The sequence below is a fragment of the Pinus tabuliformis genome, chromosome 1_2 (genome assembly GCF_031772625.1).
Source record: "Pinus tabuliformis cultivar Carrire ecotype Pingquan chromosome 1_2, CPIR1, whole genome shotgun sequence".
Taxonomy (NCBI): domain Eukaryota; kingdom Viridiplantae; phylum Streptophyta; class Pinopsida; order Pinales; family Pinaceae; genus Pinus; species Pinus tabuliformis.
In genome coordinates, this window is record NC_142298.1 from 717,179,907 (window position 1) to 717,199,712 (window position 19,806).

The 19,806-nt window shown below is 38.8% G+C and overlaps 2 protein-coding genes and 1 pseudogene across 2 annotated transcripts; 1 reads left to right on the forward strand and 2 right to left on the reverse strand.

Annotated features, from left to right (window-relative positions):
* Positions 1-511: 511 nt before the first annotated feature.
* On the forward strand, positions 512-973 carry LOC149207752 (lysM domain receptor-like kinase 3). The gene has a single exon (XM_089398136.1). It carries the CDS (start codon positions 512-514, stop codon positions 971-973), a length of 462 nt encoding a protein of 153 aa, XP_089254262.1.
* Positions 974-6,713: 5,740 nt separating this feature from the next.
* LOC149207753 (lysM domain receptor-like kinase 3) lies at positions 6,714-7,175 on the reverse strand. The gene has a single exon (XM_089398137.1). The coding sequence runs from the start codon at positions 7,173-7,175 to the stop codon at positions 6,714-6,716; it is 462 nt and encodes a 153-aa protein (XP_089254263.1).
* A 6,138-nt stretch (positions 7,176-13,313) lies between these two features.
* On the reverse strand, positions 13,314-18,060 carry LOC149207754 (beta-fructofuranosidase, insoluble isoenzyme 1-like; annotated as a pseudogene).
* Positions 18,061-19,806: the final 1,746 nt, after the last annotated feature.

Below are 19,806 nucleotides of genomic sequence, written 5' to 3' on the forward strand. Positions count from 1 at the left end.
GGATCATTATGCAATTAGTTTTCTTTAGGGAGTAGTCTAGGCGGAGGAATTGTCCGGTTTTCGTTGCCGCCCGGATAAGCGTCTAGCTCCGGCCGCCGGCAATTCCTCCACCCTCTGCCACCCTCCACATTAAAGTCGACGTCTGACATGAATTGGTGGAAGCAGGGTTTGCAGAGCACCCACTTTTGGAGGTCACGTGACCCTCGCAAAGCTCGATATCGCCAGAGGAAAGGAGAAGGCTGTTGAGGTTCCTGCAAATCGATTCACTCAGAAAATCACTACGCAAGATCCTCCATGCCTGCATTTCCCGCAAAGAGTTATGCACCACGACACCAATATCAAGTACGTCCATAATTACATAAAGTCCAACAGCATTCTCGTCACGGAGCCTGGTTACAGAGCGCGGATCTGCCATTTGGGCGCCTCTTATCTCGCCGGGGTATATGACACAGAAGGGGTCGGGGTTTTGCCTCAACGTTCCAGCATGAAGATAACCGGAACACAGGGCTACATGGCGCCGGAATACATCAACAGCGGCATCGTGTCACAGAAAGCGGATGTGTTTGCCTTGGGTGTTGTGTTGCTGGAGCTCCTATCTGGGCACGAACCGATAAGGTATGTGGCGGATGAGGGCGGCCGCGGTATTAGGAGAATAGGGCTTATACAGAGCCTGAATATTGTTATTTCAGAGGCCGGCGATAATTTTGCAGGGAGGCTGAGGAGATGGATGGATCCTCGGCTCAGGGGCTCCTTTCCTGTAGATTGCGCGGAGAGGGTAGCGAGGCTTGCTGCTTCCTGTGTGGATCCGGACCCCGGAAAGAGGCCTGATACAAGATATGTTGCAGGGGAGCTGTCCAGAGTGTTTATCATGTCCGAACAATGGTCTGAGCGAATGAATGCCAATAAAACATGTGTCAGTGGCACCTTCGAGGCCAGATGGAGTCATCTGCGTTTCATAAATATTCCAGAGTAAACGGGTTTGGATTATATTGGTGTGTATTGCTTTGAACATTGTTGTACTGCAAAAGGGAGAGAAAAAACCATGGTGGTTTGGATTGCTTTGAACATTGTTGTACAACAAAAGGGAGAGAAAAAACCATGGGATATAATGATCCGAAGACTTCCTGTAAATATGGCTTGGATGGGTCATTTCGATGGATTATGAGTAGGATGTTCAAGTGTTTCAGATCTTTTATGAGCACCACTTTGAAGCCTGGCCAGAGCTTAAACCTGTTGAGATGAGATATACCAAAGAAATGTTTAAGTGCAAGTTTTTCTTTAATTTTTCAGGAATGTATGATTCTCATGCCCCCTTCATTTTTTTTCGACCTATGAGGCAAATTGTATTCTTGGTCAAGAAAGTAATAAAGTTCAAAATATAGACAATACTTTGTCTGATCTTTGGATGTGTATTTTCTGATGCATGTATTTATATTTATTCGCTTCAATTGAATTCTTGGATTTTTAGCTTTCCACGTTTAAAAGAAGTGTTCATGTAGATGTGCCTTTGTGTTGATACTGCCATGGATTTTGCATCTTTTCAGTAGGAAATTGAGAACGGTTTGCATATTTTTTATTAATTGAATCTCTCTTTAATATGGCTTTTCTTATTTTTATTAATTGAATCTCTATGTAATATATAGCGACTTTCTATTGAATCTCTCTTTAATATAGCTTTTCTTATTTTTATTAATTGAATCTCTATGTAATATATAGCGACTTTCTTATGAAAGTGGAAAACGAAGATTCCCATTTAAAGAGAGCCGTGCTTGGATGGGAAAACTCTCGCAATGATGTCTCAAATATTTTGTGTAAATATAAGAGAATATATTCCAAAACGCTGGGATTGCTTGGATTCATGGCAAGCAATATCATTAAACATCGATTAATCACGTTAAATCTGGCGGATGGATGTTTGAAAAGAATGACAGTATTCTCCAGGACAACGGGAGAATCTTTTTTTTCAAAGTTTTTAAATTTGAAAAATTATCATCTTTTTCTTGATTTTATACTACATACATATAATGTGATGATTTGATTCTGGTTATGTCAATATATTTTTAGCAGCTAATTGATTCTGGTTATGTCGGTATATTTCTAGCAGCTACGTTGCCTTAGCCTGGATGGCTAGGGCTAGATCTAATGTCTAATTGGGATGTTTTTATAAGGTTTGATTAGTTTATAATTTGAATGTTTTTATACGGTTTGATTGGGTTTAATAATTAAGAGTATATGTTTTCTCTTACTAAGTCAGAGGTTTAGGTTCTAGTTTAGAGGTTTAGGTTCAACATTAGAGGTGTGTTTTCTCTTACCAGGTCAAAGGTTCAGGTTCAAAACTAGAGAATGGTTAAGAGTATGTGTTTTCTCTTACCAAGTGAGAGGTTTAGTTTCAAAACTAGAGGTGTGTTTTCTCTTACCACGTCAGATGTTCAAGTTCAAAACTAGAAAGGTAAAGTATATATGTCTTTTAAGAATATTTTTACATAGATAAAATTATGTTTTTTGACATAATAGATATAATATGCCAACTTAGCATTTCAACAATTACACACATTTATCACAATATATCTATCACAATTAAATGGTGAAATAGAACATGTGAACTCCATATTGAACATCAACTAATTAGACATATCCATTGCACTTATCTCTATCACAATTTAATGGTACAAAACACTTTTGCTATCACATTTAGAGGGTAGAAAACACCTTTATACACAAAATAAAGTTGATATATCACTTAATATGGATATTGTTTATTTATTTATTTATAATCGGTATTGAAATATATGTTTCTTATTGTTAATGTTTTTAAAAGCATTATATGACAATTCTATAAATGGAATTACACACATTTTTTTAATTGTGAGTGTTTTTTTTCCCATTATATAAACATTACTTGTCAATTTTATATTGATTATGAAAGGGATTATATATCTCACATTTCATTATTATGAAAGGTTTTAGATATATTTCTCACAATAAAGGGTAGAAAGAGTATAAAATTATTATGTTATTGAGACCCCAACATAAATCCATCTTAATTCCAGAATACAAACTTATATATATACTAAGACATATTCATTCTAAATATCTCAACATGTGACTCTGTTTTTGAGTGCAAAATATGAGGAAATGTTCCCAAATTTAATTCCTCTTTACACTCCATATAATAAATTGAATTGTATCTACTTATTATTCTTATTATTAATTTTACTTTTAATCATTACTTTATTATTATTATTTAATGATACACTACAACATCTCTTTGTCTGGTTGCTATATCTACCTCATATTGGATTATAGAGTTGTTCTTACAATAATGATGAAATTAAAAATACATTAATTTATAATTAATATATAAATTTTTAATATAAATCATTGGGCTAAGAGTAGATTTATAGCCCGAGTGAATGTTGACAACCAAGTATGGTAGATGTAGGGGAGATATAGAGGAGCATTTAATGAATGAAGTGTTAAACATAAAGTTAATTAAATAATAATAATAATAATAATAAATAATAATAATAATAATAATAAAACCCCGGATGCAGGTGCTTGAGGCTATAATCAAGGAGATGGGATGGGCGATCACCGAAGGCCACCTGCCCGCCATGCGCAGAAGCACTGTATTCACATGGGGGAAGGGACATTCTCAGCGGCGCAGGATATGGAATAAAGGCATGCAGTAGAGGAGCATTAATGCTCCATTCACCTCCGCACGCGAAGCTAGGCTCGGCTCCCATTAATGCCACAGTAATGGCGGGAGCACCTCGAGGCAAAGGTGGGTGCATTATATATGGTTGCAGCATTGGATTCACAACGCTGATTCAGGCTCTGTTTGGGTTTTTTCTGCCGCCTCTGGCACTGCTGGTCGCTCCTAGCATTTGTCTTTCTGCCTTCTTGCAGGATCCTCGCCCGTCTGTTTGGTCTATTCCCCCGCCTGTGTTTGGTCTTTCCTTGGCTGTTCTGGGCTCCAATTCTGCTTTGAGCTCCAATTCGGCTTTGGGCAAAGAGGCTCTATTCGGCCCTGCAGTCATGCCCCGGCCTCGACAGCGAATGCTCAGCCGTCGAGGCACCTCCCGAGGTGGGTCCTCGTGCCCTTCAGTCGACGAAGACACTTCCCATCACTGCCATTGCCATTGCCCTCACACTGAAGGAGCAAGCTTCCTTTGGTCCAACCAAATTCTGGATGCCAGCACTCCTGGGTCCTCTTCCTTGCCCTCCTTTGGCTTAGCAATATTCACTTCCAACAGTTCGCTAAACCATCCCCAGATCAGCACCCATGTTTTGGTGCTTTTCATTGAGGAGGCCCAAGATGAGGGCAAATCCAACACTCAACGGGAGATGATGCCAATTGTTGGCTCCACAAGAGCCATGGAGACACCCTCTGCAGATCCCGTGAATGTAATGGAAAGGCCAATTGCTGGTTCCACGAGCGCTAGGGTGACGCTGATAAGCCAGAACGAGGATGTCAAGATGGAGCTTGTCCTAACTCTTACGGAGGAGGTCCAAGCTTGGTACTTGGCAGAATTTGGGTGGTGGAGGTTTGTGGAGGAGGCTCCTGAAGACTAACTGTGGCTTCTTCTCAGGTTTTGTGGCCCGATAGTGAGGGCTTTTGGTCACTTCTGATGTTTTTGGCTATGTAATTGTGTCAAAGCTGTTGTTTAATTGTCTGTGTCAATGTTGTTGAGTAATTGTCTATGTTCAGGTTCTGGGACATTTTCTATGTGGTTGGCAAATTATTTTGGCTCCCCTGCGCGGGATTGGATTTTTGACTCCTCTGGCACCCCTGCGTGGGATAGCCTAATGGATTGGTTCGTCCTCTCAGACTGTGAACTCTGTTGTTCCATGCTGCCATTACCTCTAGGCAGCTGGTTCTTTTTGTCAAGTAATGTTGTAATTGTTCTCTGTTAATGTAAATAATAGAATAGTTTTACCGCGAAAAAATAATAATAATAAAACATATTTTTAACTAAATTATAATAATAATAATAATAATAAAATATAATATAAGTTAGATTAAAAAATCAAAAAAATAAATAAAGAGTAATTGAGTTGTTTCAAGGGGGCAACTAAATTTGTGATCGAATTAATGTGAAATCTGTAAAAACTAAGAGATCCAAGGTTCAAATCCCCAGTTGTGACCCAGTTTACAGAAAGGAGGACAGGTCGTAGACCCCAGAGGTTTAGTTGTGACTCGGTTTACGGAAAGGAGGACAGGTCGTAGACCCCAGAGGTTTAGTTGTGACTCAGTTTACGGAGAGGAAAACAGGTGGTAGACCCCAGAGGTTTACTAGTAGTTACGTGTTAGGCAAGCAGATCCAAGGTTCAAATGCCTTTGTTTGTGAACCAATTTACAAAGGAGGACAAGTCCTAGACCACCAGAGGTTTATTGATAGTGATGTGTCAAGCGAGTTGAGATACCAAAAAAAAGAATAATATGATTGAATTCAATTTGTTATATTGTAATTTTGTTTTTATTAATAAAATTATTAATAATTAAAAAAAAAATCATAATTACATATCACATTAAAATAAATTTTTGTAACTACAAACTTTACGTTTAATATTTAATTAAAAACCATATAAAAACTTTCTTTCTCATCAATTAAAACATTATTTATATAATAAACATCATCACATTATATGTAATGTAGTATAAAATCAAGAAAAAGATGATAATTTTTCAAATTTAAAAACTTTGAAAAAAAAGATTCTCCCGTTGTCCTGGAGAATACTGTCATTCTTTTCAAACATCCATCCGTCGGATTTAACGTGATTAATCAGTGTTTAATGATATTGCTTGCCATGAATCCAAGCAATCCCAGTGTTTTGGAATATATTCTCTTATATTTACACAAAATATTTGAGACATCATTGCCAGAGTTTTCCCATCCAAGCACACTCTCTTTAAATGGGAATCTTCATTTTCCACTTTCATAAGAAAGTCGCTATATATTACATAGAGATTCAATTAATAAAAATAAGAAAAGCTATATTAAAGAGAGATTCAATAGAAAGTCGCTATATATTACATAGAGATTCAATTAATAAAAATAAGAAAAGCCATATTAAAGAGAGATTCAATTAATAAAAAATATGCAAACCGTTCTCAATTTCCTACTGAAAAGATGCAAAATCCATGGCAGTATCAACACAAAGGCACATCTGCATGAACACTTCTTTTAAACCTGGAAAGCTAAAACTCCAGGAATTCAACTGAAGCGAATAAATATAAATACATGCATCAGAAAATACACATCCAAAGATCAAACAAAGTATTGTCTGTATTTTGAAGTTTATTACTTTCTTGACCAAGAATACAATTTGCCTCATAGGTCCAAAAAAATTGAAGGGGGCATGAGAATCATACATTCCAGAACAAATTAAAGAAAAACTTGCACTTAAACATTTCTTTGGTAGATCTCATCTCAACAGGTTTAAGCTCTGGCCAGGCTTCAAAGTGGTGCTCATAAAAGATCTGAAACACTTGAATATCCTGCTTATAATCCATCGAAATGACCCATCCAAACCATATTTACAGGAAGTCTTCGGATCATTATATCCCATGGTTTTTTCTCTCCCTTTTGCTGTACAACAATGTTCAAAGCAATACAAACCAATATAATCCAAACCACCATGGTTTTTTCTCTCCCTTTTGCAGTACAACAATGTTCAAAGCAATACACACCAATATAATCCAAACCCGTTTACTCTGGAATATTTATGAAATGCAAATGACTCCATCTGGCCTTAAAGGTGCCACTGACACATGTTTTATTGGCATTCATTTTCTCAAACCATTGTTCAGACATGATAAACACTCTCGAAAACTCCCCTCCAACATATCTTGTGTCAGGCTTCTTTCCGCGGTCTGGATCAACACAAGAAGTAGCAAGCCTCGCTACCGTCTCCACACAATCTACAAGAAAGGAGCCCATGAGCCAAGGATCCATCCATCTCCTCAGCCTCCCTGCAAAATTATCGTCAGCCTTTGAAATAACAATATTCAGGCTTTGTATAAGCCCTATTCTCCTAATACCATGGCCACCCTCATCCGCCACATACCTTATCGGTTCGTGCCCAGACAGGATCTCCAGCAACACAACACCCAAGGCAAACACATCCGCTTTCAGTGACAAGATGCTGCTGTTGATGTATTTTGGCACCATGTAGGCCTATGTTCCAGTTATCTTCATGCTGGAATGTTGAGGCAAAAACCCGACCCCTTCTGTCATGCCCCCAAGCCGGCGGTAGTCTTTCAACCGCTCTTAGCGAGGTGTGGCACCACCAAACACTTTCTTTTCACCAATACTTATGTTTGTGGACTATGCCTAACCACTTACTCCTACTTAGTTTGTGTTTCGCAACCAAGTATTATTATGTTATCCTTTATACCAATGAACACCCATACACATTCATTATCATCAGCAATTATAAATGAATAACACAATTGCACAATATAAAGGGAGGGGCAACTCCCTGAACAATGAGTCTGCTTGAATAATATATTGTATAGTCTTTCAATATTACAAAGCTTTACAAGTATACTTGGAAACCCCAAGTTTCATACTTAGCCAAATTTACAATCTTCAACAAACTCGATTGCCTAGCTCATCGGCGCCTCTACATGTTCATTTCATGACTCACCAACCCTTCGTTCACCTCGTCGCACGATTGTGTTGTTTGCCCAACTTGGGCACACCTCCAAGTCGCCACACACGGGCGCCTCCACCCCAGACACACCTTTGTCCACAATCTCAACACTTCACCAAGTCACCATGCACGCTTGCACGATGGGCAGGTGCTCACCCGAGTCACCAAAGAACCCGTGCCAAGTTGTCACACAAATCGGGCGCCACAAACCCGTGCACGCCTCACTCTAGTCAGCGGGCGACCCTGCCCATGCCCTTCACCCAAAACTAAGTCAAGCGCTTCTCCTCCGTGCGGCCCTACCCAAGGACGGGCGCATCTCCAAGTTCTGCGCCTCTACTCCTTGCTGCACCCACGCACTTAGATCTGCGCCTTTCTCTCATGAGCAAAGATGCTTGTGTTGAGCGATTGTCCTAATGAATCCATCGCATGCCTTGTTTATACGGGTGGCAGGGCAAGTTAGCCTACCTGGCCAACTCGTCCTCCATGCCTCATCGCACCCCTACTCCATCGAAATATCATGTCAGCTTGCCTTCAAGTATGGGTCAGCCCGTGGGTTGAGCCAACCTCTTCCCACGCATATACACTTCAGCTCGCCCTCCTTATATGCACATAACATTCCATTGCATAAGTCTGAGCTCGCACATCAACCGGAACGTTGTTCTTTCAGGCCTCCCAACTGCACACCCTCTCCATCCGGTCGTGGTCACACATCAGCGGAACTGCAGGTACTTACATCCTCCTCCACCTGAAGTCATTGTCTTCATCGACAACATACCATCCTGGTAGCCATCCACCAAGATTATCATCAATATCTGTCTCATCCTTGGTCCATGATGTCAACTCCTCCACATACTGCAAACATCCCTGCAACATATGTAGAACTTCCAACTCCATCATGTGTCGTCCATCTGTAGGCTTCTTGTCAAGATACTCCACCTGATACGAACACATATCTGCATATTGGTACCCCTCATGACTCGAACTAGTTGGGTGATCAATCCAACTGTCATGCTCAAATCATAAGAATGCACATCCTTATGTTCCCATTAATCTTTCCTTGACTTCTGCTACATCTCGGACTCATCAAGAATTTGTCCAATTCCCATGCTTAGGTCCATGGAATCTCCATCCCATCTACAACATGTTCAGCTTATGGCCTTGTTGCATAAGAGTGTACAACCTATCCACCAGCTCATATGTCTCCATTGCACAATAGCATCTGCACAACATCCTTTGCTTCGGCATTTCCCATGGAATGTACATGAATGACACCTCTACACATGCTCCTACATAATGTCCCTACATAACTATGATGCTCCATGTCTCCAACCTGATGTCCATGACTCTAGTTTTCGATGATGTCGAACCCATGTAGACCTCATCCCAACATCTGGCCATCTGCATCCAAGTCTGCAATCTGTCATAAAGAAGCCTCCTCTTAAGGCCCCTTGCTAAGTTTGTGCAGCCCCTTCCAATCAAGGTCCCTACACCAACCCATCTCCAAGGTTGTCTATAGAGAAAGGAGGGCTAGGAAGTTTCCTCCCTGACTCTCATCCACCCATGTATCAAATTGATGTTGTGTCCTCAAGTATCTGTGCACAGCCTCAATCTCCTCACATGTACACCCTAGCTCTCTAAGCTTGTCCTTCGTCAACTGAAAGTCATATATGCCCATAGAATACCTACAAAAGTCCACTATACAAGCTGGATCTCTACCTTCATAATCCTCTGCAACCACTGCTTCTGAAGTAGTACTCGGACTCCCTTGTTTCGCAACTCCATTGTGAAGATCATCAGTAGAAGATGTCTTGTCAAGTGCTTCAAGGTTCTTGAGATTGCCCTCTCACTTACTTCATTCTTCTTCACTCTTGCAACAAAGTCAATCAGCTTCCCTTCCTTCGTTGTTTGAGTCATACTCCCAAGTCCTCTTTGCTCCACATCCTCATGCTTCACATTCGGATCTTTGGGATACAAAGTCATAGAATTCATCCTTGGTCTATACCCCAAGCAACTCCTTTTATTCATCGGAACCATCATGGTTCTTCCTTTAGCTGTGATCAAGAGAATGTCCCGATCCACCATTGGTATGGCTCATGCAAACCTCATGAAATCTTGCCCCGGCACCATAGAATGATCATCCATGTCCACGATCCTCAAGTCCAACTTTCCAAACCACGATCCCACTCTCACCTGAGTGTTTTCCATCACACCAATAACAACCTTCATGGTAGAGTTGACTGCTTTGAAAGCACTCCATTCCCTCTCCATTTCAGCTTTCTTTCCAAAAGACTTTGTTGCCTTCTTGCTTAAGAAGCTATGAGCAGCTCCCGTATCCACCAAAGCTGCAAATATCTTGCCCTTCACGGTCACTTGCACAAAACTTAGCTTCGAGGAATCACCTCCTTCTGTCCGCTTTATCTTGTGTCTCACATCAGTAACCTTCTTCAAAAACTCGGCCTCAGAAGTGTCCATTGGCCTGTGCTACAACTTGACATTCCTCCTAAGGTACTTCACTTCCTTTCTTGGCTCTTCTAAGCAACTTGATCCTGGTCTAGCTTGACTCCCTTCAAGCTTGTCCTCCATCGCATCCTACTTAAGTGAACCAACCAAGTGCCCATTGACTACTTCCATAGAACTAAGCTTCCGAACATCCTCTGGATTGTCACGGTAGTGAGTTCCTAGCCTGTCAATGTAGTCGAGCTCTTCCTACTCAATTACAACGATCTTCTTACCAAGAAGCTTCTTCTTTATCTCTTCCTCAATCTGCTTGATTTCGGCTTCCACCATGGCACTTTTCTTCCTTAACTGGGCTCTTTCATCCAAGAGCTCTTGAAGACCAAGACCACTTTGTCAGATCTCCTCATCAAGTTCCTTGAGTTCAACAACTTTCTCCGCATTAGCTTTTGAGTTCTTCAACTTCCCTCCTTAGTTCCAAACAACTTTCTCGAATCCTCATGTTCTCAGCGTTCATCGAAACCGAGTTAGAACTCCATCGACCCATATGTTCCAACACTTTGTACTGGAAGACTTCACCTGCATTATGGTTAGATTCACCTGTCGTAGGTTCATCCACCATTTTTACCTTTCAGTCTTCTCCAAGTTCCCTGCAAGACATGAACCAGCCGTTGTTCCACTTGTATGTGAAATCAACTTCCTTCACCTGCAAGTACCTGTCACAATCAACCCTACTCAAACACCAATTGTCAAGTTTTCACACATCTGCTTCACCTAGCTTCCTGCAAGACTCCTCCAAGTCTTTAGACTAGCACTGATACCACCTGTCACACCCCCAAGCTGGCGGTAGTCTTTCAACGGCTCTTAGCGAGGTGCGGCACCACCGAACACTTTCTTTTCACCAATACTTATGTTCGTGGACTACGCCTAACCACTTACTCCTATTTAATTTGTGTTTCACAACCAAGTATTATTATGTTATCCTTTATACCAATGAAGACCCATACACATTCATTATCATCAGCAATTATAAATGAAGAACACAATTGCACAGTATAAAGGGAGGGGCAACTCCCTAAACAATGAGTCTACCTGAATAATATATTATACAGTCTTTCAATATTACAAAGCTTTACAAGTATATTTGGAAACCCCAAGTTTCATACTTAGCCAAATTTACAATCTTCGGCAAACTCGGTTGCCCAGATCGTCGGCGCCTCTGCACGGTCGCTGCATGACTCACCAACCCTTCATTCACCTCGTCGCACAACCGTGTTGTTTGCCAAACTTGGGCGCGCCTCCAAGTCGCCACACATGGGTGCGTCCACCTGAGACACACCTTTGTCCACAATCTCAACACTTCACCAAGTCACTGTGCACACTTGCATGATGGGCAAGCGCTCACTTGACACACCCAAGAACCCGTGCCAAGTTGTCGCACAAACCGGGTGCCACATGCATGCCTCACTCCAATCGTCGAGCAACCCTGCCTGCGCCCTTCACCCAAAACCGAGTCAAGAATTTCTCGTTCGTGTGGGCCCTGCCCAAGGATAGGCGCATCTCCATGTTCTATGCCTTTACTCCTTGCTGCACCCACGCACTTAGACTTGCGCCTTTCTCACATGAGCGAAGATGCTTGTGTTGAGTGATTGTACCAATGACTCCATTGCTTGCCTTGTTTATACATGTGGCAGGGCAAGTTAGCCTACCTGGCCGACTCGTCCTCCACGCCTCATCGCACCCCTACTCCATCGCAATATCATGTCGGCTTGCCTTCAAGTATGGGTTGGCCCGTGGGTTGAGCCAACCTCTTCCCACGCCTATAAACTCTAGCTCGCCCTCCTTATATGCGCATATCATTCCATCGCATAAGTCTGAGCTCACACATCAACCAGAACATTGTTCGTTCAGGTCTCCCAACTGCGCGCCCTCTCCATCCAGTCGCAGTTGCACATCGGTGGAATTGCATGTCCTTAAACCTTCTGTGTCATATACCCCGGCGAGATAAGAGGTGCCTAAATGGCAGATCTGCACTCTCTAACCAGGCTCCATGACGAGAATGCTTCTGGACTTTATGTAATTATGGAGGTACTTGATATTGGTGTCATGGTGCATAACTCTTTGCGGGAAATGCAAGCGTGGAGGATTTTGCGTAGTGATTTTCTGAGTGAATTGATTTGCAGGAACCTTAGTAGCCTTCTCCTTTCCTCTAGTGATATCGAGCTTTGGGAGGGTCGTGTGACCTCCAGAAGCGGGCGCTCTGCAAATCCTGCCTCCACCGATTCCTGTCAGACGTCGACTTTAATGTGGAGGGTGGCGGAGCTGGGTGGAGCTCGCGGAGGGTGGCAGAGGGCAGAGGAATTGCTAACGGCCGGAGCCGGATTTTTTTCCGGGCGCCGACGGAAACCGGACAATTCCTCCGCCTTGTTAGACTACTCCTTTCTTTAGATGTTTTGTTTATATCTATATTACAAGGAACACATTGAATGTCTTATTTCATTTTAGAGTAAGTTAATTACCCAAAATCAAGAGGTTAAGTTAACTACCCAAAATCAAGAAACCTCTATAGATGGCCAAGCATATACGAAGAATACATCTCATTCATATGCAATACCAAATCCATCTTTTCTTTTCTCTGAGTAAAATTTCAAAATCATGAACACATGCCATTTCATATGCACAATAAACCCAACTTCTGAAATTTCAATGCTTGGATGCATCCCATTCATATGCTACAATAAACCCATATTTTCCTTAAATTTCAATCCATAAACACATCCATTCATGAGCCATAACATAACCACAAAAAACAAAACCCCCTGATCCATTAATACATTATCTACTCAGAGAGAGGTATGAAGAAAGGACAGCACTATCTACAGATCCTCCATGTCTCCGAAGGAGATGAGGAGCGTCCCGTGACCCATTAATGCATTTTCTTCTCAGGAGTTCGAGGTAAGACTAAAGAAAATTACTAGCTATGGATGTTTCATGTCTCCATAAGGCCTTGATAAATCTTCCTTTATTTTGTAAATACAATAATTTGATTGCATTTTAACACTGTAAACACTAAAAATGAGCCCATAAAGAGCAGATAATCAAGAAAGAAATGCTTCAATCATAGACTGGAAATCAGGAATGGTGATTATTTAATTATAACGACCGAGTCCACCTTCTAATAAAATCTTCTTCCATTCTTTCTATGTTCTTTCCTTCCCACCATAGCAGTGCGCCACCATTACTAGATCAAATATTAGAACTAAATTAGGATCTAGAACTGGCTTCTCTTTCTGGTCACCATTATTATTATCACCGCCTCTGTGATTAGAGTCTACCACCACTACATCAACAATAATGAGCTTCCCCGTCTCCAGGATCACCTTCCTGCAGCTCTTCAGTACTTTGATACGGTCCTCGTCACCCCAGTCGTGCATGATCCACTGATTGCATCGCACAAACAAATTGTATAGTAAAATGTGCTCTCAATTCATTCTAATTTAATTACATGAAAACTCAGCAAGTTCAAGTGTTACCTTCATGAATATGGCATCCTCAGAGGGCACGGTTTCAAACATGTCTCCGCTCATGTGCTCCACACCTATTTACATACATTTATATGCATAACATTGTTATGTATATATACCATTGATGAAGAAAAGGTGTTGTTAGTAACCTGGGAGATGGGGAGCAATGGCCACGACATAAGGCAGGTCGTAGTTGATGCCTCTGATGGAAGGATAACACCGAAGCATTGCCTCGATTGTCTCCTTTGCAAGCCCGGCCTCTCGAGGAAAATCAGAGCATGGAAGTCAAATTTCGAAAAGCCAATAGGATTATTAAATTAGCATAAACAAAAATCAGAAATTAGCATGATGATTTGATGTCTGAAACGTCAAAGAAGGCTGTACAGCCTTGTGATTTTAAATATGACATTTTTTTTTTCAGGTTTGGTTGAAGATTGACTACCAACATAACCCCAAGGCATTTTTGATTTTCACCATGCTTTTAAATTGCAAATTAGTAATTCGTATTTCCTTTTGACACTTCTGCCTTCCATGTAATTTGTAGATATTTCCCATTGGAAAATTATCGCTGCCCTATGAAAAAGACTTAAAACCATGTGAAATAAAAAATAAAAAGAGTTTAACCTTCCCTGCTATACCAAGAATACGGAAAAACAGCTATGGCTCCCTGCAACAAAATAAGGTAAAAATGCCACGGTGCATATATACAGGGCTAATGTTAACCCTCATCTTCTACCAGCTTAACTATTTACTTGGGCATTCTCATCTACCTATTTACATGGGTCATCTCCATAAATATAGGTTTTGGACATTCAACTGATGGTATTGAGCAAAATAACAAGTAATTAAACAAGAAATGACCGAGTTGATGGAATTTGCAGAGAGCGAACCGAAAATGACCGAATGATTTATCTCTTTGAGAAAACAAGAATCGCTACTCACCTTACCTAATAAAATGAATGCTACAAAGTGGTGTACGAATATCCTTTTGCATGCGTATTATTGTCCTGTGTGTTGTTTCACTTGTCCATATTACGGCAGGCCATTCAAATACCATGTTAGAAAGATTTGAGAGACAAAATCCACATCTGCAACAGATTTTGATAGATAAAGAAATAAGAAACAAGTGAGAGAAAAGAAAATAGATTCAGAAATCGAAGCTTCTCGTCTTATATTATCCCTCCATGGCAAACTCTTCAAAAAAGAAGAATCGCTACTCACCTTACCTAATAAAATGAATGCTACAAAGTGGTGTACGAATATCCTTTTGCATGTGTATTATTGTCCTGCATGTTGTTTCACTTGTCCAGATTCATGGCAGGCCATTCAAATACCATGTTAGAAAGATTTGAGAGACAAAAACCGCATCTATGGTAGATTTTGACGGATAAAGAAATAAGAAACAAGTGAGAGAAAAGAAAACATATTCAAAAATCGAAGCTTCTCGTCTTATATTATCCCTCCATGGCAAACTCTTCTCTTCCCCTGTTGCAAAATTAATAGGCAGGGCAAAACCATTCAGCAAAAATTGCCAAATAAAATAAAATCACTATATCTACGGTTAAAGCCCTTGTGATTTTTCCACGGCTTCACCATAATAAAGAAATAATGGATTGAAACTATTAAAAAAATTGGGTTCCATGCATAGCCATTATCTACCACGTTGCTTTTCCCTATACAAATTTATTAGTAAAACCCATAGATATTGAAAACCAAAAGCATACCTACTTCTATCCATAATTTTTTTTGAGAATTTCATTCCAATGGATCAAGAATTTCATCTCTATCGATTCTTCTGCTCAACATAACAGCAACAAAATAGAATCTCTTGGATAAACCATGCAAACACTCTTTTAAAAAAAACATAAATTAAATTCAAAACAGAGAAAAACACAACGAAAAAAAAACATTGTAAAATCCAAAATAAGTGGCCATGCAACAAACAAAATAATAAATCTCTAAGAGTAAAGTAGATTAGAAAATAGCATTAATTTTGATCATTTCAATAGATAAAAGATTAGTAAGATACCTCCACTTTAATTGGTCTAAACTAAGGGTTAAGCTTTGTATATTAAATTTATAATATATTAAAAGATAACTAATTAATATATATATATATATATATATATATATATATATATAGATATATATATATATTATAAATATTTTTTTTCAATAAATATCATAATTTTATTTAGAAAATACAAAATTACATTTTTCAAATAAATACCATTATACTAATTCTCATTCTCATATTGATATGGTGAAGAAACCATAGAAATTTCTCTAAACAAGTTATGGTTAGAGGGCTTTCCACAAGCTTCCTAGATTACAAAAGAAGAAAAAAAAAACTTAAACAAGTGACAAAATGTGATTCTTAAAATACATCATTGTTTTGTATATGAAATAAACAATAAATTGATAAATGTGTGTCTTCAAAAGCCTTTAACAATGATTTTCGACTCAACCATGCTCAGGAATTGGTGGGTTATTGTGTATGAATGGTAAGTGGTAAAATTCGTAATGTTATGCTTCTCTTGTTTCGATGAAGTGGCACTTCCCGAAATCGAGTTAAATAACTTCTAACCTTTTCTATCTCTATATTACTATTTCTAACATTACCCACCATGTATGAATGGTATTGGAAAAATTCGTAATGTTATGTTTCTCTTGTTCAGATGAAGTGACACTTCCCGAAACCCAGTTGAAAAGATTTTAACATTTTCTATTTGTATTTTACTATTTCTAACCTTTTTTTATCATTAGCAATATTGAATTATATACATGTATTTCTCACATTTTTTTACCATTAGCAATATTGAATTATATACATGTATGTTTCACTCGGAATGGATTTAAACTTTGAGTTTCATAGTTTATATAATGTTTGATACAAAACAATTATCAATTAAATTTTCTCATAAATATTAAATAAATATATTTTATTCAAATTATAATTTTATATATTATAACATTATGTTTTTAATAAATAACTTTTAATAAAATTTATAATAAAAAATATTTTTTATTACCTTATATGTAAAAATATCACTTTGCTTCCCCATCTAGTAAATAACTATAACAATTATCTGTACATTTAATCCATTATTATTAATTAATCAACCATTTTTTTAGAATTGCCTTAACAAAACACAAACACATCTATCAAGAAGTAGAAGAAATAAAAAATGTAAAAAACATATAAGACTAATAGGTGTGATCACACTGACTTTACCTAAAGACCAGACCAGCCCTTGGTAATATGATCGGAGACACTGTTTGATTCATTCACCCATCCCCACAGAACTTGCCGCTGCTTATATTGATCAAAAAAGGACTCGGAGGCATAGAATTTGCCATAGTCATATCTCAACCCATTTTTATCGTCGCTGCTGGAGTTGTCAGGCATGTATCGATCCTGACCAGAAAAGTAAGTTCCCACTGTATAATAATGGATCATGTTATCTCCTAGACTCACCTTCGAAACATGTTTGAGAGAGGGCCCAATTGCGGAAGTGTTTAGCCCTTTGGTCCCAGAAAGAGGAACAGGGTAAATCAGGACACTCCCACATTCCTGTCAAGTTCAACGAATGTAAAGGATGCTTGGCCTTCACTCAATTGACAAAATCCTTGCTTTTGTATAACAGAGCCACCCCACTACGATTACTCTTATTTCCAACTACAATCCTCCATTTGTCGTCTATGTCCAGTCATCCAGTGGTGGGATCCCTAAAGAAAGTCCCATTAATTCCATCGCTTGGAATCAGAATAGGATTCTGAGGTATCTTCACCCATTCCCTCAAAAGAGGATCAGAGATATTCTTAGGAACGGCCACGTTTTGCACCTGTTGGGATGAATTGGCCCATCCAGTATAAAGAATTACAGGCTTGTCTCTAGGCAGTAACGTCGCCGAACTGGACCAGCAACCCTTTATATCATACCATTCACTCGGAACAATGGCAGGATCCAGTGAATGCCAGTTAATGAGATTGTCAGAAACAACATGCCCCCAAACAATATCTCCCCACAGTGCTCCTTGAGGATTATACTGGTAGAAGAGATGGTAAAACCCTTTGTAGAACATGGGCACTGCAAAATGAACCCATTTCGATTTCATCACAGAGAATTTTAAATCTGAGAACTATTGAATGAATGAATTGAAGAGGAAGGAAAAGGTCACCATTTGGGTCTGTTGGAGGTTTGCGACATAGTCATGCAGGCAAACACAAACATAACAAAACAGAGTTAGTAGATCGGCAGTAATGTCAAATACAGGGTTGTTATGAAAAATCTGGAATAATATGGACTGTACACACCATTCATCCAATTCTTTTGAGGCTGAAAATGGTAGGCCATGCGATACTGGATTTGAACATTTGTTCCGGTTGTGTTGACAGTATGTTCCAGATGAGAAACCCACATAACAATGCAAATGCCTAAACAGAGCCCTGCTAGAGCTATGAGATAGATCGGAACGCCTCGAACCCATGACCAGAACTCAATACACCAAATGTTATATGTTCACATGCTCTTTTATTTTATAGCACCAGCCATTAGATTTCCAATCGAGTGAAGGATGACTGTTACTAATCAGTGCTTGCCAAAAGCCAGGGAAGAAGAATAGTTCTTGCTAGAAGTCAAGGAAGAAAAACACCAACAACAACTGGCAAGGAAAAAGCACTAAAAATATCCTCAAGAGTGACATAAAAGAATGGAAAAACACACTAAGGCAACTCAACCGATATTTGGGAAAAGAAGTCACACTTCAAATCAACGGTTGAAAGTGTCTCACTTGATCCAACGGAGCAAGGTAAAAGTGTTGACAATTGTTGATGCATAGAAAGGCCTATCGCCTAAATATGCCCAAAAATCATAACTTATTTCACAATCAAAATATTTTATAACATTATTACAAGACTCTTAACCAATGATATTCACCACCACTTTACCATGGATAATATTTACTTGTAAATAGGATTTATTACAATACCATGGGCCAATACCATGGCTTGTCAAAATCATATGCACAAAAACATTACTTATTTTACATTCAAAATATTTTATAACAATATGACAAGATTCCTAACCATGATATCCACCTCGGCTTTGACATTGATATTATGAACTCATGAATAGACTTTTTTACAATACCATGGGCCAATGCCATGGCTTATCAATACCACATGCCCTAAAATCATAACTTATTAACAATATGACAAGATTCCTAACCATGATATCCACCTCGGCTTTGCCATTGATATTATGAACTCATGAATAGACTTATTTACAATACCATGGATTATCAATACCACATGCCCTAAAATCATAACTTATTAACAATATGACAAGATTCTTAACCACTAATATTCATCCCCAATTTACCATAGATATTATAAAAATGAAAATAGACTTTGTTACAATAACATAGCTTGTCAATAAGACATGCCCAAAAACCATAACTTATTTCACAATCCAAATATTTTATAAATATTCTATTTTAATTTTATTTTATGACATTTTTTAATTAAATCTAAAAGTAAAAATGTTATAATTACCTCTAAGATATATCCAAACTATCTATCCTCACTACTAAAAATATTCTCATAGATATTAAATCAAGTTTGTAATAAAATTAAAAACGAGAATACTTTTATATATAATGAAGTGAAATTTATATAATAGAAATAATATTATTGAGAACCAGCATAAATCCATCTTAACTAAGGATCCAAGTGATTAGAGCAAGAAAAGTGACTAACAACAATAGAGGAAAGATAGTGCATGGCTCTTTTTAGTTTTTCGTATCCAAAATATAACATTTTATAGCCAAATCAGTTTTTAAAATTTATATACTTTCTTAAACACAACACAATGGGATCAAATTTAAGAGAGGGAAATGACAGAGAGAGAGAGAGAGAGAAACATGGTTAGATACTTTCTTAAACACAACACAATGGGATCAAATTTAAGAGAGGGAAATTACACAAAGAGAGAGAGAGAGAAAGATGGTGGGTGTCACGACCCCACGCTAACGGTGACTTCCATCCACACATGAGCACAGTGGTTTTAACAATATTTTACAAGTATACAATATTTTACAATGTTGTGCAACCCCTGCAGAAATCTCTAAACAAGTGTTGTCTATCATTCATCCTTGCCCAAACCTGT